Below are 23,096 nucleotides of genomic sequence, written 5' to 3'. Positions count from 1 at the left end.
CCATGGTTTGTTTGGTTTGAAGGTCTACTCTGTCTGTCTGACTCATCACCATGGTATCTGAGCACCTTACAAAATTACATAACTCCACTGTGTAGTCTGATCAATGCTGATCTTTGCTTTACTCCCCTCTTCCCATAGATGGGAGGGGAGACAAATATTCTTAATTGTATTGTTGCACTAAATAGTGAAGAGTCTTAAATGTTGTCCGGAAGACAGTGAGATGCATACTCATCCCAATCTGTTGTGGAAGAGATGGATTGAAGTTGTTGGGCTTGTTTTCTTATTGTTTAGGTGGCAATGAGCAGTTCAGAAAAAATATACACCGTGCCTCTCATATATCCCCTCAGGAACTGTTATATTCCCCTATGGTTTCTATTTAAAGGATTTTGCCCCTTTCTTTTTTATTTCTGCTCCACATATTGTTTCTGTTCAGACCTTGACTTACAATTTTACATTACAATGTCATGTGATTTCCTCCCCCACCCCCGTCAAATAATGATCCAGATGGTCCTCAGCATAAGCTTTTCTAAAATTAAAGAGCTCTGGTCACTCCAAGAGCAATGGTATGTTATATTCTCATAATTGTTTGTACCTTCTTATACATAACTCATCAAATATGGGAACACAAAGAAAAGATCTGTGCTGTCTGAACTGAGGCCATCTGTGGATAGCTGGGATCTGCAGATTTGAATATCAATCCCTTGACACTGTACGTCGAGATTAGACACCGGAGCATATAAGAAAGGGATTCTCTTCGCCTCGTAGTCTCTTCATGTTAGTTTCACTCCACAGCTGTTCCTCCCTCTCCCTGCCCCACTCACCTCCCTCCCTTCCCTTTTTTCTTTCCATTTAACTGATCCCCTTCTAAGTAACACCCCTCCCCCCCCAGTCATGGAACTAACATGACATTTGCCACCATCACATTGTTCACTCTGCTTCTGGGGTCTACTCCTTGCCCCACCTTGTGTCTGTCTTGTCTATTTAGACAGTATTATCTCATTGTTTCCTTGTACTCCTTCATCTGTCTGCATCCATCCATTCTCTCTTGTCTTATTCTTAGATTATAAACTGTCTGGAGCAGGGACCATCATTTTGTTCAGTGTTTGTACAGCACCTAGCACAATCGGATCCTGGTCCATCATTGGGGCTCCTAGGTGGTATGAGTAATACAAATAATAACAATAACAACTCAGGTATGTTACATGATTACAAAAAGCTGAAAAAACTCGGATTGAGATTCTATATATTGAGGTAGAGAGCTGTGTGGTAGTTTCTCAGCTACAGCATTGAAGAGATTTCAAACACAGTTGTTAAACATGTGCATTGCAGGCAGTCTCTATTTCTTATCTCCACAAGAGTTTCAGTTATAAGCATAGTAATAACGCTGCTTTGTATTTGTATAGCACAGTTTGTCCAATGGTCCCTGTGAGCTTCACAAATATTAATGGCTTACGCACGCAGCTTTTATCAATCAAGGCTGCACTACACTGAGTCCTGTACTGTTCAGTCATGCATAGTTACGCACAGGCACAAACTACATGATGCAATCTGAATTTATTAACGTAGATTAAGCAGTGTTAAATAATTTCATTGTAGATTGTTTTACCATGTCAGTATGAATGTTTATATGTGTCCCAAACACTTGTTTAGTGCTTTGTTTGAGAGTTCATGGAGACAAAATGATTAATCTTAATTCTTCCTTTTGTACAATAGCTAAGAACCCTCGCCCTTCTAAGTACGGTAGGCCGGTGCTTCTCAATCAGGGGTAGGTGTACCCTTGGGGGTACTCAGAGGTCTTCCAGGGGGTACTCAGTTCATCTAGATCAGTGTTTCTCAGTCTGGGAGTTGCAGCCCCTAGGGACTCATGGGACAGGTTTGGAGGGTGCAAATGAAGGGCCAGCATTAGGGGGTGGCAAGCAAGTCTTCAGCCCCAGGCAGCAGGGCTCGGGCTTCAGACCAGGCTCACAAATGAAAAAGAGGCTCAAGTATCACACTGAAATATAAGTACAATATTTATATTCCAATCAGTTTATTTAAGAATTAGATGGTAAAAATGAGAAAGCAAGCAAGTTTCCAGTACTAGTGTGCTGTGACACTTTTATATTTTGATGTCTGATTTTATAAACAAGTCATTTTTAAGTGAGGTGAAACTTGGGGTACGCAAGACAAATCAGACTCCTGAAAGGGGGACAGTAGTCTGGAAAGGTTGAGAACCACTGCTATCGCCCTACCTGTACATACAATAGAGACGTTCATATCTTTCTGTTGTAACTGATACCTTTGAGCAGTGTCTAGCCTCCAAAAGAAGTAGAATTTTTGAAACGGGGTCTTCCTGCCCTCTCAATAAAGAGATGAACATTCCTGGTCATATGCTAGAGCAAAGTGTAATGTGTTCAGTGGGAGATTCTCCCAAGACATAACTTGGAATATTTTTTTAAAGAGGTAGGGGGCACTGAATTGTTGGGGATGGAGGATTTCTTATTTCATGTTGCTTTAATATCTAAGTCTACTTCAGAATGGTGAAATACATTTCATTTTTGACAGATGTCTTCTGAAGATGCAACTATATATATTTAGAGTTATTTGGGATTTCTAAGCATCACCTTTTAGCTTCAGAATGTATCCTGCCTCAAAGGGGGGCTGGGGGCTTCTGTTTTTATTAGAGGCACAGGAGTCTTCCAGGGTCAGGAGACCATATGATCCAAGAAATCTGTATGTTATGCAACAATGAGAAAGATTAGATAACATTCATCATGTTAACGTCAATGGCTGTAGGATAGGTGCTCAGATAATGTGGTAATGGATGTCCTAAAAATATCCTAGATAGATTACATTAAATTCCTTTCTTCTCCAAAAAAATGTGTACAGCATGCTCCCTTGCTGTCTCCTCTAATTGTTTTATAAAGGTCTGTCAATTGGTTCTATATTGCAACCATCCATGGTTTACAGGAATTCTGTCAGAATTGCTCATAGAGCCATCATTTCTTTAACTTCAGTCAATGAGCTCTGGTTTTGTTACTGCATACATTACTCGTCAGATGCACATTAATCTGTGCATAAGTGAGATCTCTCATTGATGTTTGTGTTAGCAATAAAATATATCATTTTTGTTAAAAAGAAGTTTTCCAGATTTTAATAGAGTATTTATACACAATTATTTTTTATTGATTTGCTTCACAAGAACATAAAGGGAACCCAATCACATTTTCAGATTAACAGAATGTAATATAAGTAAAAATAAAGTGATTGTCTAATAACTAAATGAATGATTCAAGGCAAAACAAGAAACTACTGTACATGTCATCAGATTCAATTTATATTTGAGTTAAAATAACATGGCATTGACTGCACACAAAGCTTAAACTGTCAAAGATTAACTCAAGCAAATTAAAAGTGAATTTAACAGCCGATACACTCTGAAGCCTATAGATAACAGAATTGATGCCGGATCCTTTGGTCCTTACTCATACCTGTAGTCCTAACAAAATCAATGGGCCAGATCACCTGGACTATACAAAGCTCACAGGAGGTCCTTTGAACATGGATCTCCATTTCCCATACAGATAGGAGGTCAGTTGCCTTTTTAGTACCATCCCTTTTCCTCTGCAGGGTCAGAGATCCGCAGCTGCAGAGGGGGTGAGCTGGGGCAGCCAAGAGCAGAGGTTGTGGATGACACAACCCTCTTCTGTGCACTACCAAAAAGCCAGTGCAGACATAATGCAATCTGGGGTTTCTTGAACTCTTCTTTTTCCTCTCCATGCTGAGGGAATACCTTATAAGGGGACTATGAACAACTGCAGTTGGGGAAACCCTAGCAGGGTGGCTTTTTAGACCTGTGCTGACAGCTGGGACGAGCTGCAGAGTATCCACAGAGCTAAGGGAAGGAACTGTCTATTCTCCAAGGGAAAGAGGGGAGAAATAACAAAGCTCTCCATGACAAATGGTCCTAGAAACTCTCTGCAAGGGAAGGGGTTTCCACCCTTTATGTCCCAGGATTATTTCTGTATGGGGATAGGAGGGGAAAACTGAACCAACGGCCACTGAAGTCAGTATGGCTACATACATGGATATGTGTTGCAGGATCAGGAGCCTAGACTGCATCATAGGACAAAGCTTTATCAGGCTTATGTATGTCTTTATAACTATAGCTGCACATTCGGGAGTGCCAATGTATTGTTATTATTGAAAGCCACACTCCCTTCTCTGAAGAATGGCCCTTTTTATGTGTTAATGACAACAGCAAGTATTATTTTGAGCAAATGTTTTACACAGCATGTTTTTTGCAGGACGTCTTTGTGAATAACACCCTGCTCTAGTCACCCAGCTGTATGCTACCATTAGCTGATCACATTCTCTTATGATATATTGTCATCAAATCATGATCTTATGGTTAGACAGGTGTTTCCGCTTGTCCTTGGTTAGACCTTAGATAGGAGGAAAGGTGAAACAAACATAATTTCAAACCTATAGGGTGTGCTAATAAAAAATAACAATCATAATGAATAATATGTGCATCCTCATTTATGAATATATATTATTATTATAATATATAATATATAAATCCTCACTTTGTGGTCTTCCTCAACATTCCACTTGCAAATCCTGAAAGAGCATGTTGGCCTGACTGGGAAACTACAAAAGGAAATGCATTGAAAAGCCCAGAGGGAAACTGCAAAAGATCTCAGTGTGACAATGCTTTACAATAACCAAGGGAAGCTGATTTTGAAACCTGCATATAAGGCTAGATTATGCCTGTCACTTGTGATGATGCATGAGGGATGGGGAAGGGTCTTGTGCCCCTGTGCTCAGATTAGCCACAGGCACAGTCCTTACTCTCATGAAGCTTCCTTCTAGAGCCCCAGGGATGCAGGCTATCCTAAAACCCAATCCTGCACCTCTGAAATCAATGGCAAAACTCCCATTCATTTCAGTGGTGCAGGATTAGGGACCTGAAGAGAGTGGAAATGAAGTGGGGCCCCTTTACACCAGCCATTGGAGATGGATGGCTACAAAGAGGACAACATGCTGCATCCTCCTTAAGGAGGTTGCTGGGGATGCACTCCCCGTGCATGCCAGTGAACTCTGGGAGGAACCGATTCTCCTGATTGTGTTCCTTCTGAGAGCTCTCCCTGGAGTACTGCAGCACCTCACAATCTTCAGCATGGACCGGTGTCTATCAGGGACGCCCCGTCAAGGATGACTTAAAAAGAAACATGTAAAAAAACACCCGATTCGGGGGAATTGGTGGAATAGGCCTAAAACCGGCCCTGTCAGGGACAATGTATTGATCCATATTGTTTAGCTTTTCCTATTTATAACTTAATTTTTAGCGATTTGCAATGACATGGTGGTACTGTGGGGATTTTGGTCAGGCAGCTGGTGTGCTGTGAACACTGCTTTATCTTGCTGTTCATAATCTTCTCACTGTTAAATTTGCCTTTGTTGTGTCCACCTGCTGTGTCTCATCCTGTACTCGGATTGCAGGCTTTTCAGGGCAGGGACTGTCTTTTAGTTCTGTGTTTGTACACTGCTTAGCACAATGGGGCCCTGATTCCTATTTGGAGTCCCTCATTGCTACATAAAAACAATAATAGTAATAATAATAAATACATGTGTGGCGGGAGTTCTAAACCTGTTATTAAATCAATGTGAATACTATGCTATACTTCCAATATAGTTTCAGCCTGTTTTCAGAAAAAATAACATTTGTAAGAGGTGCATGTAAAATATGAGTGAGAGAAAGAGAGCGAATTCAGTGGACTCCAATGGAATCATCCTCAGGAAATGTTATTTAAAATATCTGATGCTTGTTGCAAACTGGTATATTTCAGATTTGCTCCTGTGAGTATTTCTATGATCCCCGGGGATAAAAGTCATCTCTGGCAGTCATGATTTACCCAGGGAGTAGAATGCTCACCATCAGACACAGGGAAATCACCTCCTTCTTCCTTCATATTGATGATGGAATTTTAACATATAGGTCCTGCCAACTGTTTTCAGTGCATCACTACCATTACTATGGGTTATTTTAGACATCCCAAAGTATATTTGTGTGTGTGTGTGTGTATCATTTTCAAAAGACTACCACTTGTAATGGATTGTAACAAGACCTAGTACAGAGAATGTATTTGTTTTACTAGCATGGCGGCATTTGTAAGCCTTTTTCTTTACCTTATTTTCCCTATAATATGTTTTTCTATTCAGGGGCTACTTTAAATTGAGCAAAGGGTGGGGGAGGAGTAGAGAAGAGGATGGCACAGCAAGGGACAAGGGTGAAGAGCTTTGAGGTGAGTACAAGAAGCCTGAATTTGATGCAAGAGGCAAACGGAGAGGGAGTGGAGGGCGCTGAAGAGGGAGGCGTGAGAAGTTGTCAGTGACAGGCCAGGAAGATTCTCTAAACAGTTTTATTTTGAATGGAGTGGGGTGGGGCCCGGGGGCGTCAGGAAGTCCCTCTCCTGTCCCTGCAAAGCACGGGGGCTAAGCCCGTCCCTTCCCCAGTTATTCTGCGCGTGCACTATTGTCTGGAAGGTCTGTCCGGGCACGGCAGCGTCTTACTGCGTGTGGCTCTGCCGTGCGGTATTGGCTGGGTAGTGCAGAGCAGAGCTGCCGCACCTGTTGTAGGGGAGAGAGAATTAGGCTGCGTGCGGCGGGAGGGGGAGGAAACCAGTGATTGTATGAACGGGCAGCCATAAGTCCAGCAAGAGTAGGAGGGGCGCTGGGAGCCAGCAGTCCTGTGGGGGAGCCGGAGGCAGGGAGAGAGTGAAAGCTGAACTTGGAGACTATTTAGTCCTTCCTCACCTGGGATCAGCCGATGGGACGCCCGCTGGCTGCCTCGGGCCAGCTCCCAGATTGACCCCATGTTAGAGGAAACAGAGCCGCTCACTTCACTCTGAATTTAACAGATCCCTTCAGCCTGGGAGCTCTTCTCGGCACCCGGCCACGGGAATCCCTTTACAATGAATGGGATCAGCTGCACGGAAGCGCTGCTGAACGGACCAAAGGAGAAGGTAACAGGGCTGTGTGGGGCAGGCGAGCTACCGGAGAGTTGATAAGCAAGACAGAGGCACTGGAACATAAGTGCAGCCCTGTTGCTGAATCGGGTCACTTTAGACTTAACACAAGGCATCCAGGTGCCAGATTCAGAATTTTGCAGTGTTCATGCACTGAGATGTGTCTAGGTCTGGAATATGTTGGTGCAGTACAGAACACTTGTCCTCCATTCATGCAGGGATATGGGAGGGGTTGAAGGCCAAGAATTGGATGGATTCAAATAGGAGGATCTACTTACTAGATCCTGGGTTTTATGGTGTTGGTGCACTAGGGTCCATCAGGGTCCAGATTTTTTTGGTGCAGCTGGAACAACTAGATTTATTCTCTATTTAGATATCAGAAATGGGGGAGTCAGGACCAAAGTTTGGCTGGGTCCAGAGGCTGGCTTTAGGACACCTGTGATCCAGGATGAATCAAGATCCAGATATTTTTAATAGAATCATATAATATCAGGGTTGAAAGGAACCTCAGGAGGTCATCTAGTCCAACCCCCTGCTCAAAGCAGGACCTATCCCCAACTAAATCATCCCAGCCAGGGCTTCGTCAAGCCTGACCTTAAAAACCTCTAAGGAAGGAGATTCCACCACCTCCCTAGGTAACCCATTCCAGTGCTTCACCACCATCCTAGTGAAAAAGTTTTTCCTAATATCCAACCTAAATCTCCCCCACTGCAACTTGAGACCATTACTCCTTGTTTTCTCATCTGCTACCACTGAGAACAGTCTAGATCCATCCTCTTTGGAACCTCCTTTCAGGTAGTTGAAAGCAGCTATCAAATCCCCCCTCATCCTTCTCTTCTGCAGACTAAATAATCCAGGTTCCCTCAGCTTCTCCTCATAAGTCACGTGCACCAGGCCCCTAATCATTTTTGTTGCCCTCCGCTGGACTCTTTCCAATTTTTTCACATCCTCCTTGTAGTGTGGGGCCCAAAACTGGACACAGTACTCCAGATGAGGCCTCACCAATGTCAAATAGAGGGGAATGATCATGCCCCACTCAATCTGCTGGCAATGCCCCTACTTATACAGCCCAAAATGCCATTAGCCTTCTTGGCAACAAGGGCACACTGTTGACTCATATTCAACTTCTTGTCCACTGTAACCCCTCAGTCCTTTTCTGCAGAACTGCTGCCTAGCCACTTGGTCCCTAGTCTGTCGCAGCACATGGGATTCTTCTGTCCTAAGTGAAGGACTCCGCACTTGTCCTCGTTGAACCTCCTCAGATTTTTTTTGGCCCAATCCTCTAATTTGTCTAGATCCCTCTGTAACCTATCCCTACCTTCCAGCATATCTACCACTCTTCCCAGTTTAGTGTCATCTGCAAACTTGCTGAGGGTGCAATCTACACCATCCTCCAGATCATTAATGAAGATATTGAACAAAACTGACCCTTGGGGCACTCCGCTTGATACTGGCTGCCAACTAGACATGGAGCCATTGATCACTACCCATTGAGCCCAAAGATCTAGCCAGCTTTCTATCCACCTTATAGTCCTTTCATCCAGTTCATGCTTCTTTAACTTGCTGGCAAGAATACTGTGGGAGACCGTATCAAAAGCTTTGCTAAAGTCAAAGAATAACATGTCCACTGCTTTCCCCTCATCCACAGAGCCAGTTATCTAATTTTGGTACAATCCGAGCAGCTAGACTTGTTCTCTATTTGACTGGGAACTTGGTGGGCAAAAATCAGGCAGGATCCAAATATATCCTGCTTTTACCCTTGTCTCACTGTGAGCTTTGATTTTGGGATTTTCCACAAAATTTCTGCCTAAATCTTGCTGTCATGTAGGTCAGAGGTTCTTGACCTCTTTCTTTCTGAGCCCCCACCACATGCTCTTAAAAACTCCATGGTCCACCTCTGCTAGAACAACTGCTTTTTGCATATAAAAGTCAGGGCTGGCATTAGGGGGGTAGCAAGCAGGGCAATTGCCTGGGGCCCCATGCCACAGGGGGCCCTGGAAGCTAAGTTGCTCACTCTTCAGCTTCAGCCCTGGGTGGCAGGGCTTGGAGCCCCAGCAAGTTTAATGCCGGCCCTTCTTGGTGGACTCCAATAAAACCTGTTCATGGCTCCCCAGTGGGCCCCAGATCCCTGTTGAGAACCACTGATGTAAGTGATTCTTCCATAAAATTCCATATCTTCCTTCACAAAGTTTTAGGGTTACAAAGGGTATGTCATTCAAAGTCTTTAGACAAACATTTTGTGAAGTGCTTGCATCCAGCCAATGAGATAATTCCATTCACAGCTTCTATTCCCTGCTTACCACTGGGCAGTCACTGGGGGAGACTTTTATACTCTCATTTGCTCTGACTATGTTGCCCTGTCCTGGGAGTCCCATGTATTTCTCAGAAACACAGCACACAAGCAGACTTGCAAGTCCCATGCAATTTACACTGCAGACTCTACTTGACCTTGTTTAACCTAATAAGGTGCAGATTGCTGGCAAAAATCAACTTAGATATTTGGAGCCAAAAGTCTCCCGCCCCCCCCCTCCAATGCAGTAACCACCTAGGCAGTATTTACTGTGCAAATAGAAAGAAGTTGTTGATTTAACAATTAATCAATGGGAAACAATGTTACAAAGTGAAACAAACAAATGATAAGTTTATGAGGAAATGACCAAGCTTCTTTTTCCCCTCAAGGAGAGTTGAGAAGGAGAAGTAGCTGCTCTCCTGTGAATGCAGGGGCTGCATTTCTTCCTTGCCCTTATTGAAGGGCAGGGAGGAAAGGTGGAAGCTCCTTCCAGCCTCCCCTTCACTGCACACCCACATCAGGGCCGCCCAAAATCTGTCCAGTTCTGCCACCCTTAGCAATATTGAGTAGTATTTCCCCAAGTAAAGCAAACAGACTCACTGGGTTTAATGGAACTACTCAACCTGAGTCGCAGTGGCAGTAGTAGTACCTTACTATGCAAGTGTTCCCACTGGGAGATTATCCCGAGTTTAGAACTAGAGGATCAGGCCCCTGAGCTATATTTATTTATTGTGGCAACTTACCATTTTTGCAGTGACAAGGTGAAAGTGACCCAGGGCAGAATAAAGATATAGGTCTGGATTCTGATTTCAGTTAAATAGAGGGAGTTCACTGACCTGAATGAAGTTCCTCCAAGTTTACATTGATATAAACAGGAGCACAATCTGACTCATGGAGTGCAAAGTATGGTCCAATATTTACCTCAGGAAGATTAAAAAAAACAACCCTCTATGTTACAATATTTGGACAGGAGAAGCAAGGTGAACGCAATTTCCTTTGCATTGTGTTTGTGAGTAAGAGCATGAAATTAATGCTCAATAATTTATCATTACAGAGATTACAAAAACAAAAGCACACATAAGTAGAATACCATAAGAAGCCTTTTATCGTGGCTATTATTTCAAAATTGATATATGGAAGATTAAAAACTACAGCACTTTAATTTAATTTAAATTATCCAGACTAATTTAAGTATGTATTTTGCTTTAGTCTAGATATGCATCACATTAGTTTGCATTGTAGTTTTTAAATCTTCCTGGTTTGATATGAATTGGGCTGAGGAATTGTCAAGATGTATGGGAGCTCCCACACTAATCTAAGGAACTTTTTCCTACTCAGGATTATTTATACATTTTAAACTGGTTTTATGGCAAATTAACATAAATAGAGATAATTGTCTTCAGAAGAAATTTGTCAGAGACCAGATTTTTTAGATCCCGGTAAAATGTGACCAGTAAAGTGTAGCATATTCTCTCACTGTGATGATGTAACTTCCAATAATACTAATACACTATAAATTTTGAAATTTACCAAACTACCAATAACATAAACTCTTAATATGGAGGGCAAAGTGAAGTCTGTGACTGGCTTTGGAAGAGATCTAAAGTTTGGAGGAGTATATTTTCCTCTCGTTGTGAGGGGATTTACAGGTTTAATTCCCTTTAATATTAAAGGAAAGATGTATTTCCATTACTTTGCACTGAGAGGAGAATAGTCCTCTCCATGTTTCAGAGATCTCTTCCAGAGCCATTCATGTACTTAAGTTCATCTCACTGAAATGCACAGGAAAGCAGTTTCTTCTAAGTGGAAAGTTTGTTAGAGGGTGCACAGTTTCATGGCACCTACCCTAAAAACCTTTATCAGTGACAGCTTCTTTTTAGTGGAAAAGCAAATAAAACAAAACAGCCTTTTTATGCTCACTGTGTGTGTGTTTTCCAGAGGTGAGATATAATGGGCCAAATTCTGGAGGTGTGTAAAGTGTGTATAGGTGAGGTTAGAGTTTGGCTGACTCTACATTAAGCAAGTTCTGTCTTTGGTCCCCTGCTCTCCTGTATGTCTCTGACTGAATTCACACACTCCAATTACTACTAGTTTGCCACCTCAGTTTTGTCTTCAATTCTTCTCTCTTTCTCCTCCCATCCAAACTCTTGCCATATCCTTTCTCTTCTTCCTCTAGAACATCCTTCCTCTAAAATCCATCCTTAACTTATCACCCCAACACTCCCCACTGCTAAAACCCTTGTCCATGCCTAGATCACTTCTCATGTCAGCTGCTCCTCTCTGGCCACCTGGCATCTCATTCTGCTCCTCCAGTTTATGTTGCTGCCAAACTCATCCATCACTCTTGCTGTTCTGACCAAATCATTGCCGCCTTCTCACTTTCTGCATCAAATTCAAGACTTACCTTCGAGGACCTGCACTACTCATCTTCTGCCTACTACATCTCAGCTGACATCTTCTTCTGTTCCCCATCCTGTAGCCTACACCCTCGTCAAGCCTGTCTTAAATGCTCCAGTACCTCTCAGTCTCAGGCCCCTACAACATGACACATCTCAGGACATGTATTAATTTAATATGAATCACTTCCATTTTTTCAAGTTAATATTCTCTGCACTTAAAAATCATATGTTGAGTGGGCATTTTTAAAAGGTAAGAACCTCCTTATTATAAAGGAAATGGAAAATTAACCACAATTCAAGAAGGATGTTGATAAATTGGAGAGGGTTCAAAGAAGAACCAATAGAATGATTAAAGGTTTGAAAAACATGGCTCGTGATAAACTCAAAGAGCTCAATCTATTTAGCTTAACAAAGAGAAGGTTAAGGGGTGACAGTTTATAAGTATCTACATGGGGAACAAATATTTAATAATGGGCTCTTCAGTCTAGCACAGAAAGGAATAACATGACCCAATGGCTATAAATTGAAACTAGACACAATCAGACTGGAAAATGGTATACATTTTTAAGTAAGCATAATTAGCCATTACAACAATTTACCAAATTTGGTGGTGCATTCTCCATCACTGACAATTTTTAAATCAAGATTGGACACTTTTTTTTTTATAAAGGACCCGCTCTAGGTATTTTTGGGAGAAGTTAAATGGCCTGTGCTATACAGGAGGTCTGACTAGATGATCACAATGGTCCCTTCTGGCTTTGGAGTCTATGAATCTATGAAACTTCCTCATTAGGCACAAATCAATAGCATCCTCAGAATCATACCTAGAAAAAGGGTCAGTCCTGCAACTTTGACTCCTATGAAATACCCTGTGACATGAATTGGGAGTAATCCATACAAGTAGGGGATACTCAAGTAAGAAAATTGCAGAAGCAGATTCAAAATAAAAGTGGGTTCCTTCTTTCACTAACATCAATGGCAAAAGCTCTGATGGACTTTGATTGTAGCAGGACGGGGCCCTAAGTCTACTTCAGAATGTTGAGGAAACCTAGATACTGATTGGCTGGTGAAATAAAGATGTAATAATTTAGACTGATTTACAAAAGTTGACTGAACAGCTGAACAATATAAACACAGGTTTGATGTAACATTTTAATCAAACTGTCTGAAGATTCAAAATACTATGTTTACTTGCAAAGCATACATTAAAATTCTAAATACTGTAAAATCTTGGTTGAATATATGAGACAGTTACATTATTATGTAATAGGGATTAAATCCAAGACCTAGCCATCAAAAGGCTTTTGTAGCTAATGTTATTCTGAATGCAGCTTGCTGAAGGGGAATGATGATCTTGTGGCTAAAGCATAGGACTCCGGGTCAGGCCATTTGGGCTCTATTCCTGGCTTTGCCACAGTTTTCAAGTGTAAGCTTGGGCAAGTCACAAAAACTCCCAACTCTCCCCATTAGAAAATGTAGCCACGCTGTTTATTAGAGATGAAACTAAAGTCAAAATAGGTTTAAAAGAAATGTAGTTGTAAGGAACAAATAAAATGTGCCATTTAAAATGTCCTATGAACATTATTATTCAGTGTAATATATTATATATTGCAATTAATTTTATACTAGGTGGTTGTATGAAGGCAAGGTGTCTGCCCAGAAGAGCTTGTGTAATCAAAGGGCATGATGTTCTCTCATCTAGTGGCACTGAGACCATTTAGAGATTAACGAGTCTGCTACAGCCTTAACTAAGGGCCATGTGGCTTTTAGCTCATGCAGTAGAGCAGGGGTAGGTAAACTACAGGTCGTGTCCAACCCGTCAGACATTTTAATCCATCCCTCGAGCTCCAGTCAGGGAGCAGGGTCTGGGGCTTGCTACACTCCAGCTGAGGAGTGGGGTCAGGGGCTTGCCCCACTCTGTGCATGCCGTGGCCACTCCACGTGGCTCCTGGAAGCAGCGGCATGTCCCTCTTCTGGCTCTTACATGTAGGGGTGGCCAGGGGGCTCCACATGCTGACCCTGCCCCAAGTGCCGCCCCTGCAGTTCCCATTGGCTGGGAACCACAGCCAATGAGAGCTGCCAGGGTGGCACCTGCTGGCGGGTCAGCATGCAGAGCCACCTGGCTGTGCCCCTGCATAGGAGCTGGGGAGAGGACATGCTGCTGCAACCAGGAGCTGCAGGGGCAGTGCCTGTGGATGGGGCAGCACGTAGAGCTGCCTGGCCGCACCTCTGCACAGGAGCTGGAGGTGGGACATTCTGCTACTTCCAGGAGCTGCTTGAGGTAAGCGCTCCCTGGAAGTTGCACTTCTGAGCTCCTCCCATGCCCCAATCCCCTGCCCCAGCCCTGATCCCCCATCTGCCCTCCGAACACCTTGGTCCCACCTGGACCACCTGAGCCTGGAGCACCCTCCTGCACCCCAACCCCAATTTTGTGAGCATTCATGGCCCACCATACAACTTCCATACCCAGATGTGGCCCTTGGGCTAATAAATTTGCCCACCCCTGCAGAAAAGGCTCATCCATTTAGTTCCAGAGGTCTCAGATTCAATCCCGCCTGCCGACCACCAGGGTCTGTCATGTTACACGTACAATCTGCATACCATCCCAAAAGTGAGGATAGGAAGCAACAAAAGAAATGTGCTTTGATAGTGAAGTGTGGTCCACTTCATTAGTTCTACAGTCTAGTTTGTTCTCATGCCTTTTCCCAGAGTGAATCATCAGAATGTGGTAGCACAGTGCAAAAAACAGATATGCAGCATACATAGCATATGAGCTAAGGCCCAATTTGTGAAGTTTATGTAGGTCTATTGAAAAATCAAAACTTTTTAATGGATTTGATTGCCAAATCCAACGTAGGTCAGTAGTAACCAGAAATGGTCTAACTGCAGTTTAGTGGCCTTTGTGAAATCAGTTGGTGGTCTGTCCCATTCTTAGTGAACAAGAGTCTTCATTGCCACAGTCATCCTCACATGTTGGCAGTATCAGCAGCAACGGAGGGCTCAGACTGAGTGGATCTGCATACAGATCAACCCTGTAGGTGAAAGCATCTTGATTGGGAAGCTCCCACTGTTACTGCTCACACATGCTTCACCTGGTTGTGAATAAACAGCAGAATTTAGTCTCCAAGACTATCCATGTACACACTTTATTAATATTACATTCTATTTAAGAAATGAAATAAAAAGGGGCTTTTTTCAGTATAATCAAACCAGTTGTCTCCAGCATTCATACCACAATTCTTGCACTAATAATACTTCCTTGTTTCTAGAATTGTAACAACACTTGGAAAAAAAGTCAGATTTGGGGAAACTGTATGTTCACACTTTAGTTCTCCTTAGAATGATAGCTAAACAGAGGACTGTCAAGTCGGAGTGGAGAGGTTATATCACCTCTGTATTTGGTACTGCTGTAACCAGTGCTGGAATACTGTGTCCAATATTCAAAAGATATTGATAAATTGGAGAAGGTTAAGAAAAGAATCACAAGGATGCTTAAAGGATTGGAAAATATTTAGCTTAACAAAGAGTAGGTTAAGGGGCAATTTGATCTCAGCCTGTAAGTACCTATACAGGGAACAAAAATTTGATAATCATCTCTTCAATCTAGCAAAGATATAACAAGATCCAATGGCTGGAAGCATAGGTGGCGTGTGAGTCTTCCATTTGAGGAGGCTTAGATGTGAGTGCCAGAAGCTCCCTAGAAGTGTGGGGGGGCCACTGGTGCCTGGACCATGGCCCTGCCCCAAGGCTCCACTCCCACTTTGCCTCTTTCCCCAAGGCCCCATCCTTGCTCTGCCTGCTCCTCTCGGTTCTTTCCCCCAAGGCCCTGCCTGCCTGCCTGCCCCTCGCTCCTTTCTGGGGCTGGGAGGAGCAAGCAGCGGCAATGGGAAGAGGCCTTGGGAGAAGAGGCAGAGCAAGAGTGGGGCCTCAGGGGAAGAGACTGGGGAGGGGGGGCAGAGCCTTGGGGCAGAGTGTGGTTGGGGCCATGGTTGAGGCACTGGTGGTTTCCCCCACTTCTAGGAAGCTTCTGGTGCTCCAAAGATGGCTGGCTGGTGCGCCTCCAAAGGGAGGTGACCTGTGCCGCAATCACAGCATTTGCCCTCCTGCATGGCCAGCCTTTTTTGGGGGAAGCTTAACCTCCCCAAGCCTTTTATACACACCTCCCATGGCTGGAAGTTGAAGCTAGACAAATTCAGACTGGAAATGAGGCGTAAATTTTGAACAGTGAGGGTAATCAAACATTGACAAATGTTACCAAGGGTTATGATGCATTCTCCATCACTGGCAATTTTAAAATCAAGATTAGATGTGCGTTTTCCCCCCAAAAAGATTTGCTCTAGTTCTAACAGGAATTATTTTGAGGAAATTTTATGGTTTGTGTTATATTGGGAGGTCAGATTAGATGACCATATTAGTCCCTTCTGACCTTATCTATGAATGAAAAGGTCCTGAGAGGTCTGTCAATTTTTGATTAGCGGCAGATTAAAGCTTTATTAGGCAGTAAGCAAACCGCTAGGGTGACACTCATAAATCAGATGGGATTTAAAACTTGTCATTCAACATCAAGTGATTTAAACCTCAGTCCTACAAAGATTTACACAGGTCATTGACCTTACTTGAGGTTAAGGAAATTACTCAAAGTGCATAAGGTTAATCATTTCTACAACTCCTTCACAAGAACAGGGCCTTAATTTGGTTATTATAGCATGGATGGTGGAGGAGGTGGCAGATGCATAGGCCAAGATATCAGAGTTCATTAAAATGTCTGGAATTCATTTTTTTTTAAACAGAAAAATAGCTTTTGTTTTTTAAAAAAGAACTTATTTGCCCCAAAACCTGTTGAGTTTTTCTACATTCTTCATGTTTATGCCTTTTATGATTGAGATTTGTACGAAAATGTTAATGAAATCATTATAGGATTTTTTTTGCTTACCAAAATGATTTTTATTAATATTTTTAATGAGAAATAGGTCCATTTTGAATCCTGCAAACTACTTTAATCTTTTTATGACTATTCTGACCATACTACAAGATCTACTCTCAGAAAATCTGGACTTTCCCTTGGCCCACTTTAGAACAAATCTTTAAGTTAAGGAGACCTACAGAGGGGTGAAAAGATTTATATACATAACGTTCCTAGGAAACAAATTGCTCTCTGTCTTGATTGAGGAGCTTTTTGCCTGTATCCAGTTCAGCGAAACCATACAAACAGTGTTAATAAGATGATGCTGAAGCGGGACAGAGAGGGCTAAAGTACATTCCTGCTCCCTCCTAGCAGCTCTGAGGACAGTCTCAGCGCACTAGGACACTAGTAGCAGCAGGTGTAGTAACAGGAGGTGGGAAAAGAAAGAATACAAAAAGTGGGGAGGGAGATCTGCCAAGGAAACAACGCCTTCTTGTTTTGCATCACCACCAGGATGCAGTGGCTGGGCAGCAGCAGGGAGCTGGAGTTCAAGAGAAAGACCGAGCATTTGGGCTTATTAAAGTCCTCACGGTAGTGCGGGCTGGGGAGCAGAGCCCAGGGGGCTGTCACAGCTGCAGAGAGAGGTTTAGGAGGCGACTCCAGGGGATATTGGGGGTGGGGGTGGAAGGGAAACTGAAATCAAGGCGCCCAAGAGAGCTGAGCACGAGACGCCGCAAAGGCGGCTGTCCTGGATGGCGGTGCACCGGGCATGCTAACCTGCAGTTGGTGAGAGAGCCTGACCCGGGGCGGGAGGGGCGCGCCGCGCCGCCGAGCTAGCCAGGCACCTCCGGCCGCCGCCACAAGTGACCCCAGGCTCGCGGCGCGGCGGGAGCGGCCGCCTCGCTGCTCTGTGGCTGTGCGGAGAAGGGGGCCCGCCGCGAGCCCCGCAGGAGGGGGCCGGGAGTCAGCGAGGAGATAAATGGGAGGGAGCGGCACGGCGAGCGCCACAGGCAGCGAGCGGCGGCGGCGGGCGGTGCCCGAGGCGCAGCTGCACAGGGGCGGCGGCGGCCCCCAGCGGGCTGCGGCTGGGCTGGGAGCGGACCGAAGCGGACCGGCGGGGGGAGCGGGATGGGCTGCGCGCCCAGCATCCACGTCTCGCAGAGCGGCGTGATCTACTGCCGGGACTCGGACGAGTCCACCTCCCCCCACCAGACCGCCGCCCTCTCGCAGGGCACCGCCGCCACCCTGCACGGCCTCTTCGTCAAGACCGACGCGGCCGACTCCATCCCCTCGGTGCTCGCCTACCAGAGCCGCCAGCCGCCGCCCTGCCCCGGCCCGCGCCGCCAGGAGCGCAGGGAGCCCGCGGCCGCCGGCCGGGCCGGGGCGCGCCGCTGCTGCAGCAGCGCCGAGGCGGAGACGCAGACCAGCCACGCCAGTGTCAAGGTAAAGGCGGGGCGAGGTGGCAGGTGCGCCGCGCTCACTGGGCGGGGGCCGAGTGGGGTCTGCCCGCCCCCGCCCCGCAGGGGGCTTGGCGGGCAGAGCTGCCCCGCTCCGGGGAGCCGAGGACGCGCCGCCCGGCGCCGCGGAGAGATGCGCCGGGGAGGATGCAGCCGCAGGGAGCCGTTGCCTTGGTGCCCAGGGCATCGCTCCGGCAGCAGATGATCCCAGCCCCTCCGGCCGGGCACCGAGTCCGCGCAGAGACGGCGGCGCTGGGGACCCGGGGAGCTCGGTTTTCTCGGCACACTGAGCGCAGCGGGGAGAAGCGGAACGCGCCCCGAATGCACGTGGGCCGCGTGTGCGGACAGTAGCTTTCCAGGGGGGGATGGGTGTATGTCAGCCTTGCGCTCCCTCCAAAAGCCGCGGGATGCATGGCACTGGTGGGTGGATGGGTGTGTAGGGCGGGGGGCGAGGCTAGTCTGGTTTCCAGGCAGTCACAGCGGGGGTTCTCATTCTAAGAGCCTGTTTTCCCCATCCCTCTGCTGAATTATTTTACTAGGACTAATACTCAGTTCTAACACTCCAGGGGGTGCTGGGACAATTTTTATAGTGAGGGTGCTGAGAGCCATTGAACCAAATTGTAAACCCTCTACATAATGGAAACCACTTCAAGCCAGGGGGTGCGGCAGTACCCTTAGTTCCAGCACCTATGCACTCCACTCCAAACAAACAAACAAAAATCACCCATGTATATACAGTACATGAATGCACAAGTAAGTACATCTTGGACAGACATGACTGTAGTATGGCTAGTACAGAGGTCGGCAACCTTGCAGAAGTGATGTGCTGAGTCTTCATTTATTCACTCTGATTTAAGGTTTCACGTGCCAGTAATACATTTTAACGTTTTTAGAAGGTCTCTTTCTATAATTCTATAATATAGAAAGAAACTATTGTTGTATGTGAAGTAAATAAGGTTTTTCAAATGTTTAAGATGCTTCATTTAAAATTAAATTAAAATGCAGAGCCCCCCCCAGCCGGTGGCCAGGACCCAGGCAGTATGAGTGCCACTGAAAATCAGCTCGCGTGCCGCCTTCAGCACACATGCCATAGGTTGCCTACTCTTGGGCTAGTAGTTGGTGAAGTAGTTGAACAGATGGCTTCAGTCTGTAGGATTCATTCGCTGGAAGTCTATGGCTTGATTCCAGCCATCAGTGGTTATGGTGTGTTGCAGCAATGTGCATGTGAAGTGTTACAGGTTAGATGTAGTAGTTAGGAGGCTTATTATGTAATGTAGTTTTTGCTGTCTCTCTCCCCTTCCCCCCATTTGTATTTTGTTTGGTTTGGTTTTTAGGAATAGCCTTTGATTAATATTAAAGTGGCCTGGCATTTTCTCTTCATAGCTCTGGAGGATCTGTAGGAATTACTTGTTCATGGTGTCATCACACTCAAAAGGTTGTGATTGGAGACTGTGGAGGTTTGATTGTGATAGTTTAAATTTAGTTACCTTCTCATGCTGTAATGATGGGACAGTACACGATAACTTAGAAATTAAAAGGACACCGTCAACTTAAAAATCATACTTCTGTCTGAAATCTTTTTTCACTTGAAACACATAAGATTCGTATAAGTGAAAGAGATTACAGGGAAAATAATTTCCTGTGGCATACTTACTTGCTGTATACATTCTGTATATACTTGGTTTCATTGTTTCCATCATACAGGGGACTGATCCTGCACCCTTAAAATGAATAGGAGTTTGTTATTGACTTCAATGGGAGCAGGACTGGGGCAATAGCTAGTTAGTCAGTTTCCCCTGTTCTTTGTATGGGTGTTTCACACAGCAACATGGGAGAAAAACATTTTAAAGGACAAGAAAATGTGGTTGTAAAACCTACAAAACTTGGGGCAGATGCAATTCTCCACACTGCTTTTAACACACTCTCTCTCTCTCTCTCTCTCTCAAAAAAAAATGGTGTCTTGGTTTCAAATTGGTGTCCTTTTAAAGGGACAATATTGTTTTAAAAACATATGTTATAAACAAATACATTCCTTTACATATGTTACCAATAACTCCTTTGGCTATTACAAATAAATGTATTTTAAAAATGCAATTTAATTTCCATAATTTATGTTCTGCTTGTTTTTTACATTTCTCTCAGCGTGAACAATGAAAATCAGTGAAGTCAGTTTTTGACTTTTAAGTTCGTGGTTCTGCAATGTTTTGAGTCAGACACTGCAGATGAATGCTCATTTACTTGAAAACAACTGTTTTCATTGAAATGTTTAAAAAATTAGAATATTTCTGTTTTTAGATTTTATAAAATCTTGTTTTTACAGCATTTAAATTTTGGGCCAAATTCAAATTTCCCTTTAACTTTTGTCACTATGTTCTATAAAAGTATGCCAGAGGAATAATGCCCACACTTGTACATATTTTACATTCTGTGACTAAAGTGAGGTTGGAAATTACAGAATTATTACCCATACAAAACACTGTTCAGTTCCGACCTGGTTACAGAGAGAAATTTAAAAGCATGATACTGTAGTTCTGTGGTGGTAGATACATAAAACAAATTTAAAGAAAAAATATTCAGAATTTTGGCAAATCATCTGTTTATATTCAGCTGCCCATTGTTTAACTATCATAATTCTTGGCTCTATATATTATCAGGAATGCAGCATCTCCATTGTGGTCTGAGTTGTTATCTTTAGTGAAAGAAAATAGATTTATTCATATATAGCATTAGTAGGCATGTTAACGCTGATGTCTTCATCAAATTCAAGTTTGGATAACTATGTACTATGTAGTTCTACATACATTTCCATTGCTGTTTCCTCTCTTTACTTTCTGTCATAAACAGTTGTATAGTGCAGCTCCTGGTTAATGCATTGCTTGCCTGAGGTGGCTACACTTCAGTGGTGGATCATTTGCATATCAGTTTCTTTATAAACACTTTCAAGTTGATCAGTGTAATTGCATTATCACAATATACAACTGGCATTAAAAGAGAAGTTTACCCACAGTATGTTTTCAGCCCAAAGTAATTCAAATGAAAGGTAACAAAGACTGATCGTTGTTGTTTAAAATGTCTTGCATAAACTTGATTTACATCCAAATAATCTGTAGCTCATTATGAGTGAGACAATGATTATAAAAATACATTTCCCCACTTACTTTTTAACAAAATGTTCTAGTCTTCATCAGCCTCAAGCATTCAAGTCTGTTAGTCAACATTCAGGGTCAGTTCCTGCTCGCCTGGGTCACATGAGCAATAATGAGACTTTACGCTTATATTCTGCTCTTTTCTCTGTAGATCTCAAATGCTTAACAAGGGTGTGTAAGCATTTTACAGATAGGTTAACTGAGACTGAGTTTAACTGACTTACCCATTGTCACACAGTGAGTCTGTAGCACAGTCAGAACTAGAACCCAGAACTCCTGACTCCTAGCCTAATGTTCACTCTGGTAGGCTATAGCTGCAATGAGAATACTTCACGAAGGCCTGCTGTACACTACAAAGTTAGGTTGACATATGTTGCCTTGTGTTGTACATTCAACTTTGTCTCCTGCCAATGTAAGCACCCCATTTCAACAATGCAATAACACCACCTCTCTGAACGGTGCTGAGTCATGGTCAACACACTATGGTTGATGCAGTGCGAGTGTAGACACCATGTTACCTACATCAACCCTCATAGTCCTCCAGCAACTGTCCCACAATGCCTGACAGTGACCAATCTGGTCACAACGGTGAACTCCACTGTCCATGGGTCATAAATACTGGAAGCCACTCCCCTCCTCTTTTAAAGCCCCCAAATATTTTTGAAATGCTTGTTCCTGGTTGTCCAGCTTGAGCACACCTTGTGGCTCTCCCTGGTTTGCAGCTGCCCAACCGATCATGCAGGCTACATGCTCCAGATGTGCTTTGGCCTGTAGACAGGAGGTATTGGATATCTTGGGCCTGTAGGGAGAAGAGGCTGTGCAGGCCCAGCTATGAAGCAGTCATAGAAACATGGACATCTACGAGCAGATTGCACGGAGGATGCAGGTGAAGGGATATGACAGGGATCAGCAGTAGTGCCGCATGAAGGTGAAGGAACTGCAGCAGACACACCAGAAGGCCAGGGAGACCAACAATCAATCTGGTGTAGGTGCCGAGCCACAGACCTGCCACTTTTACAATGAGATACATGCTATACTTGGTAGAGACCCCACCAGGACCCTGCAGAGCACCATGGATACCTCTGAGAAACCCGAGTCACAGACCCCCTGCCATGAATGGCAAGGAGGAGGATGGGGATATACAACCAGGGAGTCGAGCATTGCCGCAAGCCAGAATCTGTTTTGAGACTCCTCCGCAGACTAGTCAGTCCTACCATCCAACCATGGGCGAGCCCAATGCAGGGGGAGGAATCTCAGAGAAGCGTGTGAATGCATTTCCCATTACAGTGTTTAAATGTACGGGTGGTGCATGACCCCAGTGTAGCAGGACACAGGTAATGAGCAAATTAATGAAAATTTGTACTAGAAGAAGTAGCGGTACAACAAACAGAGGTATTGTTGTTATCTGCTTTTTGTTCTCGTGTACGGTTAGGTGGGGCCATGCAGAGCAGTTTGTTTATGTACATAGGGATCTCCCTTGAATCGTCCTGAGAGATCTCAATGAAACTTTCATGGAGATACACTGCAATCCTTTCCCAAAAGTTTCTAGAGATGGCAGCCTTATTTCATCCTCTGCAGACACTTTCCCACATCAGTCTGCGATTTCTTCAGCTGGCACCATTGTGAGGATAACAAAGGCACAGAGAGTACAGCCCATGTTGGCATCCCGAAGCCACATGGGCCCATAGGCACCTGTTTACTGCAATGGTGCCAGCTGAAGAAATCGCAGACTGATGTGGGAAAGTGTCTTCTGCAGAGGAAGAAATAAGTCTGCCATCTCTAGAAACACTGCAATCCTCTCCCAAAAGTATGAGCCAAATTTACCACCGCCTGTGGAAAATAGTGCCAGTGCTCAGGGCTATTGCCCTGCACTGATGCACATGGAAATAGG

The 23,096-nt window shown here is 44.3% G+C and overlaps 1 protein-coding gene across 2 annotated transcripts in view; it reads left to right on the top strand.

Annotated features, from left to right (window-relative positions):
* Positions 1 to 6,713: 6,713 nt before the first annotated feature.
* PDE8B (phosphodiesterase 8B) overlaps positions 6,714 to 23,096 on the top strand; it is a 153,328-nt gene continuing 136,945 nt past the window's right edge. For both annotated transcript variants that reach the window (XM_045020592.1, XR_006580312.1), the window contains exon 1: positions 6,714 to 7,007. In XM_045020592.1, coding sequence (XP_044876527.1) covers positions 6,957 to 7,007 — 51 coding nt within the window. In that variant the 5' untranslated portion in view covers positions 6,714 to 6,956. The remainder of the gene's footprint in view (positions 7,008 to 23,096) is intronic.

Source organism: Mauremys mutica, chromosome 6 (genome assembly GCF_020497125.1).
Source record: "Mauremys mutica isolate MM-2020 ecotype Southern chromosome 6, ASM2049712v1, whole genome shotgun sequence".
Taxonomy (NCBI): domain Eukaryota; kingdom Metazoa; phylum Chordata; order Testudines; family Geoemydidae; genus Mauremys; species Mauremys mutica.
The sequence above is the reverse complement of the archived record's forward strand: the minus strand, read 5'-3'. Positions and strand labels throughout refer to the sequence as shown.